This window comes from Chenopodium album, chromosome 6 (assembly GCF_948465745.1).
Source record: "Chenopodium album chromosome 6, dcCheAlbu1.1, whole genome shotgun sequence".
Classification (NCBI taxonomy): Eukaryota; Viridiplantae; Streptophyta; class Magnoliopsida; order Caryophyllales; family Amaranthaceae; genus Chenopodium; species Chenopodium album.
The window spans coordinates 23,522,905-23,534,410 of NC_137839.1; the positions used below are offsets into that span (position 1 = coordinate 23,522,905).

The 11,506-nt window shown below is 35.2% G+C and overlaps 1 protein-coding gene across 1 annotated transcript; it reads left to right on the forward strand.

Annotated features, from left to right (window-relative positions):
• Positions 1-6,918: 6,918 nt before the first annotated feature.
• LOC145635962 (small ribosomal subunit protein eS1-like) lies at positions 6,919-9,297 on the forward strand. Its single transcript, XM_081687381.1, has 7 exons — positions 6,919-7,030; positions 7,117-7,164; positions 7,260-7,365; positions 8,109-8,246; positions 8,348-8,533; positions 8,621-8,821; positions 8,932-9,297. The coding sequence occupies exons 1-7, from the start codon at positions 7,020-7,022 to the stop codon at positions 9,028-9,030; spliced, it is 789 nt and encodes a 262-aa protein (XP_081543507.1). The 5' UTR covers positions 6,919-7,019; the 3' UTR covers positions 9,031-9,297.
• The last annotated feature ends 2,209 nt before the right edge of the window (positions 9,298-11,506 follow it).

Genomic DNA, 11,506 nt, shown 5'->3' on the forward strand with positions numbered 1-11,506 from the left:
AATCATGCTGAAGTCCAGAGGGGTCACTATCATCTCCCCCCAAGCAAAATGAAAGGTGTTGGTAGTATCCCAAAAATACTCCAATAATGCGCGAACAACTGTCGCACCGCAACCCCGGGGGCTACGAAACCCTACGACCGCCGAGTAAAAATCCACTAAACCAGCCGATTCCCATAAGGCGTTCGTAGCAGGATCCCTCGTAATGATCTGGTGAAGTCGAGGAATCAAATCTCCAGCTCCAGAACCGTGGTGGCGAAGCGTGCCGTCAACTATACCAGCAAGTGGGCGATGAGAAACGTGGTTCTCACGGCAGAAAACCAACTGGTCTGGAGTCCACAGAGGTGGAACCCACCTACCTCTACTCATAGAAGCCCGAGGCTCGGACTATAAGACATCGTCGTCCATACCCTCGGGAATAGTGGGAGTGTCCTCCCGAAAAGCCTGACGCCGGCCATGGGTGGAAAGATCGCGATCCCGTCGCCTAGGCATGCTATTGTAGAAATAAAGATCTAAATGCTTAGCATCATTTCCTAAGACATTTAATTCGAGTTGCATTTTAATAAAAAGTCTAAATGCTTAGCATCACTTCCTAATTTATATAGTTGTTTATCGCATTATACGCTAAATTTTTACCTCAAGGCTAAAAATTGGCAAATTATGGAAGTATTTATAGTATTTAGTTTCTCCATGACAAACTAATACTACAGTTCTCCTAGCCGCATGATACTATGTTCTCCATGACAATATAGTACATACACGAAATATGTTTCTAAATTGCACAAAAATGATGAATCAACACATCATGACATATTTTAAAAAATCTACCACCAATATTTCACCATTTCAAGTGCAAAGAAGTAACATGAACAACAAGAACATCATTTCACAAAAAGTAGTAACCAAAAATGGTGATTTGCTCAATTCTCCATCAAATCATGCAATTTTTGTCTCAAATTTCTCACAAACACACATACATACATATACAAGTAAATTCATGGCATGAATTTCAACATAAAACCTCAAAATCAAAAAACCCCAAATTGATTTCTAAAGGTTTTTCATAAAATTACTCATTTGAGGCAAATTCAAGACAAAATTAAGAGGAACTTACATAGATCCTTGTAGAGGTTCGAATATGAGCGTATAGCAAAAAATTGGAGTGAATTTGGTGAAAAATCGAGCTATAAAAGCTCGAAAATAACTCCGGCAACCCAGCTCACTCACCGCGACACGGGAAGCAACGCCGCGACACGGTGGTTATTGTCCGTGTCACGGAGCCTCTGAGACGACGACGGAGCTCCGGCGACACCAGCGGCGGCTTTAGGCAACAGCAGCACGACGATTTACAGCAAGCAGTAACGACTAGCAGCAAGTTGCAGCGTAAAAAAAAAAAAAAAAGAAGACGAAAACACAGAAATGTCGTGACACGGTAAGTGGCCCCGTCTGACGGGAAACGACTCCGTGTGCCGGTGTGTTTTTGCCGTGGCTCGATAAGTTGAGCAGAGAAAAAAAGAAGAAAATGGAGAAGGGGAGTGCAAAAATGGCGAAAATAGCAGAAGAAGCTTGAATTTAAAGCAAGAAAAAGCACCCCGTTCACTGTGTCACGGTGATCGTTATCGTGTAACGGTACTCTGATGACGTGGCGCGCTGGGATTTGTGGGTCAAAAGCATAAAAATCCACGCGTTCACCAATCCAAACAGCAAAAATAACATAAAATAAATAAATAAAATACCCCGTGACACGGGGTTAAATCCCGTCTGACGGGGGATGTTACCGTGTCACAGCATAACGCCACGGTAGTTCTGCGCGTTGTCAGCGAATATTCCTGGCGTTCTTGACCAGTTTGAATGATTTTTCGAGGCTTTTGGGCAGTTATTTTTTCGCTGGAATTACACGGAAAATTTTAACTGATACTTAAAGGGGACTAAAATTACTATTTTGCCCCTAAAAGCATTAAAGTCGTTTTGTCGATATTTTAAGCATCTAATATGGTCAGATAATCGACTTGAAGGTGTGAATCAACTGCGGCCCACGTTCAGGGATAATCGAACCATCTTGCAAATTTCAGTGATTACAGTAGTCGTCGGCTTTCCTTAAGCTTGGAAAGCGTTATCGGGGGATTTTTCTTCAAGTATAGAAAACCGCCAAGTCGGCTTTCCTCAAGCATGGAAAGCGTTATCGGTGGATTTTTCTTCAAGTATAGAAAACCGCAAAGTCGGCTTTCCTCAAGCAAGGAAAGCGTTATCGGTGGATTTTTCTTCAAGTATAGAAAACCGCCAAATCCCTTTGTCGGCTTTCCTCAAGCATGGAAGGCATTATCGGTGGATTTCTTCAAGCATAGAATGACACCAAATTCATACGTCGACTTTCCTCAGGCATGGAAAGTATTATCCGGTAGGTTTCTTCAGGCTTAGAAAACTACCAAACTCTTCAGTCAGCTTTCCTCAGGCATGGAAAGCGTTTCAACAAATGTCACCCGGTGGATTCCTTCAAGCATAGGAAGCTGACAAATTCGTTTGTCACCGATACACTGGTGCCAGATACGTATTCTATCCTTTTACTCTTTTATATGTAGAATTAACATTTTTCTGCAGGTATCGGCATATACAGAGTGATTTAGGATCGCAGAACGTCTTAAATCATTCTCCGTCCCTATCGACTACTTTGACTATCGTTTTCGAAACTGGCGTTTCTACAAACTCAGTCAAAGTGGGGGCTTCTGTAGACACCTAAAAATGTCTCCCCAAAACCAAACCCGATGATGAACAACCTTTCATCGCCACTATTGGTCGGGTTCAGTATTTAATCCCGAGAGTGCTTTAAAAATCGTATTAAAATCATATTTTGAACAATCCATGGAATAGTCTTAATGTTTGGAAAAGCATAGTTTTAATTATAGCCCAAACCTTTTTTATTTTATTGTTTTATTATTTATTTTTGGCCCAAACCTTTTATTTATTTTATTTAATTATTTTCTTATTTCATCCCAAATAATAATAAATCAGAAAAGGCCCGAAATTATCAATCGGCACTTAAAATGCCGAATGAAATTAGGGTTAAAAATGTATTTAGACGGAAAAGCGGGCTGGGAATTCCCGCGCCACGGCAGGTACCCACCGTGTCACGAGAATCATTCCCGTCTAACGGTGGGATTTCCCGTGACACGGGAAATCTGCCGTGACACGGGAAATTCCGTGTCTTTTCCGCGTAAACCCTTAACGCGTTTTCTTCCCCGTTTGTTGAAAATTTCTTGCGTCACACTAAAAATGCACCGTGTCACGGGAATGTTTCCCGTCTGACGGTGGGACTTCCCGTGTTACGGTACAGTTTGCCGTGTCGCGGGATACTTTTTTAGGGTTTTTATCATTTTAGGGTTCCGTGTGCTCCCTCAGCACATTTTCTCTATATATACCCCCTCATTTCTGATGTACGGGGCATCAATTAATTCTCTAGTTTATTTTTCTCTCTTCTATGCTTTAGCCTAAAAACTAGCCTACCCTTCTCATTTCAAAATTCCTTCTTCAAGTGCTCAAAGGAGTCCATACTTTACTCGTGGTTCTGTCCTTAAGCCAAGGCGTGAAAGGTAGAACTGTTTGAGGGTTTGGCCCCAAATCAACTCTACTTTATTTAATTTAATTTAATTATTGTTTTATTATTGTTTCCTTGAAGTTACTAACTCGTTTATTATTTTGTAGTTGCAAACAAACAGAATCAAAGTAAGAATTATGTTCCTTTTATTTCCATTATTTTCTAACGATTTTATTAGAATTATGGTTAAATTGCTTCTAATATTAATGTTTGTTTTATATTATTTATTGATCACCATATTGCATGTTAAAGGGAATATGTAATTGAAAATCACGCCTAATAAGATAATTTGGACGACCGGTTTAGGATCCTTTTTAATCTTGTTATTAATTGAAGTGATCACTAATATTTTAGAATAATGTGTGCATTAATATTCAACCAATTTATCTAAATAATAGTTTGGAGTGAATTGAATATTTTGTTTGTATGCCTTTGAGATCACATGAATGCTTTTCAATATTAGAATCGAGTAGAGGCCAATACAGGCGAATGTGACTCCATGACTCACTTCGTACCATCATCCCCGATCCTCCTTTCGTGGTTCCGAACCATATGGAGTTAGTAATCTCATGGATTATGAATGGGGTGTAACCTTCACGGGTCAATCGTTGCTGCCTATCGTTGTCCCTTATTCGTGGTTGCCTTTTTATGATCCGTGAATGGTTTACAAGTTCCTTAAAAACTTGTTGGCGGCTCCCTACTTTCCTTGTCCCTAATCGTATTATGTCAATTCCCACTTCCTATGAGTGCCAAGCATATTCACACATGCTTTAACGTAGGCGCACTTTGAGCGACGCCTACAAATACTATAGTAATTATTGTGACAAATTGGACAAGAATTGCTAGCAAAAACATCAAGAAAGGAGGATACGACTGCTATCAATATTAGGGGATATGACTTTACCCTGTCAAAGAGCAGTAGCTTCAACGCTAGGTTCGGGTTCATCTTCACGAGTTCTCTTCTGCCGAGATGAAGGTGAACCAGTTGTAGGAACTTGATGCTCATGAAACTCTCTAGAAACTTCTTCTTCAACAACATTATTTTTCTTTTTAGCTCTAGTATTATTCTTCAAGCCTTTGGCAACATTTGTATACAAAAGAAATCAAAATGTAAATTATAGTGATCTTACTAAAACAATAGTGACCAGAAAATTTAAGACCGTGACATGTCATTGTAAAGTGCACATTTATGCAGCATATATGATACACATGGAGCACTAAAAAAAACCCAAAAATAATCAGCATGATAATCAGATGCGAACAGATGGTTATATGAAAGCAATTTGTAGCAGGTTCTGTGGTCCAGCACAGAAGAATATAGAAAAGCTCCTTTCATATCTTAGGAGATCAATAAACAGTATATCATCAATAGACTAGATAATTCTAATAACAAAATATGGTAAAAATACTTCCAACTAAGCTGAGACATGCTCATTCAATTAAGCAACTTAGAATGGTAAAAAAATATTTTAAAAATGACCCTTCCCTTGTAAAAGAGAAACCATAAACATAATACAGGAACTCAACCAGTATTATGATTGAATAAACAACTAGTAAAGAATCTTGTTTCTAAATTGTCACTGAATAATATCATAAACTTTATTTAAATGATTTCAATCATTAAGCATCAATCCACCATTCCAAAAAATAGGCAAAATTTCCAAATTATTGAATTACAAATGGAGGTGGGAAGATTTAAGCTTATGACGTATCGTACACAAGTCCTTAGATTTACCTAATAAGCCAAGGCCTCATCAGTTGGACAATTTTAATTGTTATTGAATATAATTATCACAATTCACAAATCATACGTGACTCTATATACTATCGTTTATGGGAAACTTCAAGAAAAAGCACAACAATATCTTTGATCAGATAGACTATCAAGTTAGTAACATATATAATCCCTCCACCTCCATCCTCAAGGAAAGCATGATTTTTCACTTACACATATATAAGTAATTAAGCATGCACTTTGGTCTTGGATTAGTCTTATGATATATACTAGAATTGCCACTTAGATGGCATATAGGAAACATATTGATATCAGAGTTACATTCTAATTAACAAGTTGTTACTTGTTAGTACTAACAGGAACCGACTGCTAGGCAATCAAGTGAGAGTTAGCTAGTTTGACATAGTCATTATACTTTTCTAAACTACTAACTGGATACATTAGACAAACATATAATCTATAAAAATTACTATCCCAAATCATTTAAATATATCATAAAGTAGAAAACAACAATTAGTCAACTCAAAATTGCACAAATCATCATCGAGAACAACACATTATCAATAAAATTGAATGAGAAAACAAAAAACAATCAAAATTGAACGAAATAAGAATCGAACATCGCAAAACCCTAGATCTTCACTACGAAACAAAATTCAAATAAAAATTCATGCAAATAGTTTCAATTAAATAAAAACAACAATTAATCAGCTCAAAAGTACACAAATCATCATCGAGAACAACACTTTATCAATAAAATTGAATGAGAAAACAAAAACCAATCAAAATTGAAAGAAATAAGAATCGAACATCGCAAAACCCTAGATCTTCACTACGAAACAAAATTCAAACAAAACTTCATACAAATAGTTTCAATTAAAGAAAAACAACAATTAATCAGCTCAAAATTACACAAATCATCATCGTGAACAACACATTATCAATAAAATTGAATGAGAAAACAAAAAACAATCAAAATTGAACAAATTAACAATCGAACATCGCAAAACCCTAGATCTTCACTACGAAACAAAATTCAAACAAAAATTCATACAAAAATTCATTCAAATAGTTTCAATTAAAGAAAAACAACAATTAATCAGCTCAAAATTGCAGAAAAAAAGAGATAAACAAAGATTACCAGAAGGTGGTGGTTATCTACTTTTGTAGCCGAAGAACGAAGGCCACGTTATCGTTGAAATGTAGCACCTCCTCAGGTTCTCGCCATTGAAGTAGTCGAGCTGAAGAGAGAGAAAATACAAGAAGGGAAGAGAGAGAAAGTGTAAGCTTGATTGTGAAAATAAAGGAAAGAATTAATTTGGAGCAATTAATTTGTAAGAAATAAGTTGGGAGGGAGAGTAATTGCTTGGCTAAGTGAGTAAAGTCACGTGACATACTTGGTCCATTATGGACCATGTTTATTTAAGAAAAATTATAGGATTGGAGGGAATAGTAACAAAAATGAGCAAACGGACAAAACTTGAAAAAAAAAAAAGCCCACATTTTCGATTTTAGAATTCTAGGGTTTCATGTGTAATTCCTTTTCGGCCCAGAAAAAACCAGCCACTTTGTCATTAGGGATTTTCTCTTAAGCTTTAATGTTTAAAGCAGTAAGGGGGAGAGAGAGAGAGAGAGAGAGAGAGAGAGAGAGAAGCAGAAGAAACCCTCAATCACCCCATCTCTCATTCATCAACCATGGCCGTCGGGTACTCCTCCTCTCTCTCCTCCTCCATTTCCTCCATTGTCGCAGTCTCTAATACCTTCATTCTGCTGTTTGTTCTCTTTTTTGCAGGAAGAACAAGAGGATTTCCAAGGGTAAGAAGGGAGGCAAGAAGAAAGCGTATGTTCGACTAGCCCTAATTTTATTTCAATTTCTGTTTTTTCGATTTTTTTTTTTTTTTTGATGTGATTTTTTGTTGTGATTGTTTGATGCAGTTCCGATCCATTTGCTAAGAAGGATTGGTATGATATCAAGGCTCCTTCAATCTTCAACATTAGGAATGTTGGCAAAACTCTAGTTACCCGTACTCAGGGCACCAAGGTTAGTTTATCTAATTCTCAATTTGGGGATAAGTTGCTTGATTTATTCTGTTTGAATTATTATTATTTACTATATGCGTTTTGGGTTATAATCAGAAATATAGTGGTTTATGCAATTATATTAATTATTGAAATTTAAGTTTTTAGCTAAAATGTGGCTATATGAATTATCACTAATGCTGTTTTATAAAGTCCTTTAGATGTTAGGTTTTATGCAAGTTGATGCAGTAAAGAATGTAATTGTGTATTAGCTCTGTTTGTATATTTGATCCTATGATGTAATTTATGTGCTTGATGTATTTGTCTGACTCGTTTTTGTATAGAGTCACATGTGGAAATGTAACTGTGTTGATGCTTTGAACCCTTTAAGTTAGATTGATTTTGAGATTAGGCGAATAACTGATTTTAAGAAATGATTTTAGTAGTGTTATGAAATGAAGAGGTAAATAATTTTTGCAAATGACTGAGTAGTGTTATCAAGCAATCAATGCCTTAATCCCATAAGCAGGGTCTTAGGATTATGTGTTTGGAACTGTACGAAGTGACTTTAAATGTTATGTGTTTAAAACTGTTGATTTGCCATTGAAAACTCATTTGGTTTTATACAATGCTGGTTAAAGTTATAAATATTTTGTGTATGACCAAGTGTAATCGACCAATTATGCATTCCTACTTTTTTTGGTTATAGAGATTTATTATGCTCTTGTCATGTGACTTGTTGAATTGTCATTTGTTGAATTTAAGATTGCTTCTGAGGGTCTCAAGCACCGAGTTTTTGAAATTTCATTGGCTGATCTTCAAAATGATGAGGATCAATTCTTCAGGAAGATCCGTCTCAGGGCTGAGGATGTTCAGGGCCGTAATGTGCTCACTAACTTCTGGGTATGTATCTACCATTTCAACTTGTGTACTGTCTTGGGCTTACATCTTCTATTAGAAAAGTAGAGGATGCTAAAGGGTGATGATTGTTTTTAATTATTTAGGGTATGGACTTCACCACAGACAAGTTGAGGTCCCTTGTTCGCAAGTGGCAGACATTGATTGAGGCTCATGTTGATGTCAAGACCACTGACAACTTTACCCTCCGTATGTTCTGTATTGCCTTCACAAAGAGGCGCCCTAACCAGGTCAAGAGGACCACCTATGCTCAGTCTAGCCAAATCCGCCAGGTTGGTTATTGCTATAATCGGTTTCTCCTATTACATATTCTCACATCTAGATATTTACAAGTAATGAATGTGGCAATTTTTGTGCAGATCCGCCGCAAGATGCGTGAGATCATGGTCAACCAGGCTAGCTCTTGTGATCTTAAGGATCTTGTTGCTAAGTTCATCCCCGAGTCTATTGGCAAGGAGATTGAAAAGGCTACAACTGGCATCTATCCATTGCAAAACGTGTACATCAGGAAGGTTAAAATCCTCAAGGCCCCCAAATTCGATCTTGGAAAGTTGATGGAGGTAAGTCATTTCTCTGAATTATTGTTGAAGCATTTGATTATGTATCTTTCATTCAATAGTTACTAGAATTCTGATTCTATAATTGATTGTCTATTTTGGCTTGATTGTAGGTTCACGGTGACTACTCCGAGGATGTAGGTGTAAAGCTAGACCGGCCAGCTGAGGAAACTGTTGCTGAGGGTGAGGCCACAGAAGTTGTTGGTGCTTAGACAAAATCTGCTTCATGTTATCACAACTCCATCTCATATATGCTTACAATTTTGCTTGCGAGTTATGTCTCCCACATTGCTGATTTAGTATGGCCTCAATGTGACATTCGATATTGATAACGAGGCCAAGCTAATAAGTACTCTAGCGCTCTGCTGTTATTGGTTTCGGGCCAGGTCTCTACTCTGTAATTCAGTAGTTTCGTGTATCAACATGCCATATCAAGTTCTATTTTTAGGATCTCGTCAAAAAAAAGTTCTATTTTAGGAGATATTTATAGAGTAAATATAAAAGTTGGGTACTAAAGTATAACAAATGTTGCAGTTTTGGTACTGAACTTTGGGATGTTGCAAATTGGGTACTAAAGTTTGGATTGCGTGAAACTTTCAATTGGTCTTAGGTGCATTCTTATGCACCTAAGATAGGTGCAACAAGGGAAGGCCCAAAACACGCGGCTCAAATTAATAACCTACACAACATATTCGCGATCCGTCAAAATCCAAACTATGCTATATAAAATGAACATTTAGTAAAAAAAATATGAACATGAAAAAAAATGAACATTTAATAATAGAAAAAGAAAACGTAAAATATGAACATTTAATTACTTATAATGCCTATGTTTTATAATCATGTTATTTTTTATTTATTCAAATTGTTATGTTCATAATTAAATGCGTTATATTCATAATAATATTTTATATGTTCTTATATAATTTCAAATTTTCATAATGTAAATATATGTTGTTCATGATATATTAATTAAATTTGTTTATGCATATATTGTCTTTCTTAAATGTTTATGTTCATGTTATTTTACGTATATGTTCACCTTTTAAATGCTTATATTTACTTTAAGAAAACAAATGCTTACGTTCATATTTTGAAATGTTATGTTCACTTTCTGAAATGCATAAGTTCATATTTTTTTTTATGTCTATGTTCACTTTCTGAAAAGCTAATGTTCTTTTGCATGATTATGTTCATTGATAAAAAAAAATAACAAAAAATGCAGAAAATCAGATAAAATTCAATTCATTAGAATTAAGAAAATCATATACTACCTCCGTTAACATTTAATTGTAACTTTGGAATATTTTATGTCTCTCAAATAATGCCCCAAAGTTGCAACTAAATGTTAACGGAGGTAGTATAAGTCTGTATAACCTAATCAATCGAAGTTAATCACAAAGTCACCACATAAGAAATCGAAAATCACACATTTTTATGCTATGTTTCGTTTTCTAAAATGCTAATGTTCATATTTTTTATGCCTATGTTCACTTTCTAAAAAGCTAATATATTCATATTGTGCTGTTGTTACACCTATTTCTAGGTGCATGAGTGTGCACTTAATAATATACGTGAAAGTTTACCTATGAAAACCGGTTACCAGCAATTACCAAATTTTAAAGGCAAAATAAAATGTCTGCTTATATTTGGGGGAAAACATCAGCTGGTCAAATAAAATACTTGTTCGTAGCTTATCAACACCATCTCTTCTCCAAACCTCTGGAACTGAAAGTTTTTCATCGCCGGAATCTTGCCAGAGAACACTTGGTATGACGAAGGAGCAACGATTGATGACCTCGTTTCCCCCAATTTTTATTCTCTCTGATCAGAAGTTCTCTGAAAGTTCTTCTCCGAAAAACAAAAATTCGAACCGAAAAATAAAAATTCAAACCCAAATTCAAATCAATAACCTAGAAAAATTAAAGTTTGTATATCTATAAAGATGATCCTTTAGAGTTTGAAGGTTATTTTTTTTTTATATAATTTTTTTGATCCAAATGATCTGAAGAGGACAAGAGGTACATCCAGAAAACAAAGTAAAAAAAACCAAACAAATGTGTGATTTTAATTGAAATTATACGTAAGAAAAGAAGATTGGATAAAATTTAGAAACAAATTTAAAGCAGTTTATATTATTAATGGATTACATTTTTTTTTAATTTTTTTTTTTTGAAACATTTTTAATTTAGAAACATTTTTTTTTAATTTTTAAATAACCTCCCATTAAGGCCTATTCTCATTTACTGAACTTAACTGAACTGATTAGAGCTGAACTGAATATTTTATAACAGAAGAGTTGAAATGAGCTTAACTTATTAGAGCTGAACTGAACTGAAAATAACCGTATGATAACAGGCCTAAGTAACTTCCATCATTTTTTTTGAATAATTTCCATCTTTTCTATTATTTTTCTTTTAAAATATACATGTTAAATGTATATTGTGCGCTAGCATGGACGTTTTAACGAGAAACCTTCAAAACTCCAATGCTAAACTCTCATGCATTTAGACTTTTTTTTTTTTTACTTATTTTATTATTTTTTTTACAATAACTACCCATCCCACTTTTTTTTTTTTTTTTTTTTTTTTTTTTTTTTTTTTATGGAAATTTTGTCAGAAAAAACCATTTATAACAACTATTTTGTTGGAAAAAACCTTTTAAAATTTTTTTGGCAAAGAGAAACCA

What these genes read in the sequence shown, in the direction of transcription:
- LOC145635962 (XM_081687381.1), top strand. An exon ending in CCCGTACTCAGGGCACCAAG is followed by an intron (nt 7,366 to 8,108) that starts GTTAGTTTATCT and finishes GTTGAATTTAAG; the next exon opens with ATTGCTTCTGAGGGTCTCAA. An exon ending in ATGTGCTCACTAACTTCTGG is followed by an intron (nt 8,247 to 8,347) that starts GTATGTATCTAC and finishes TTAATTATTTAG; the next exon opens with GGTATGGACTTCACCACAGA.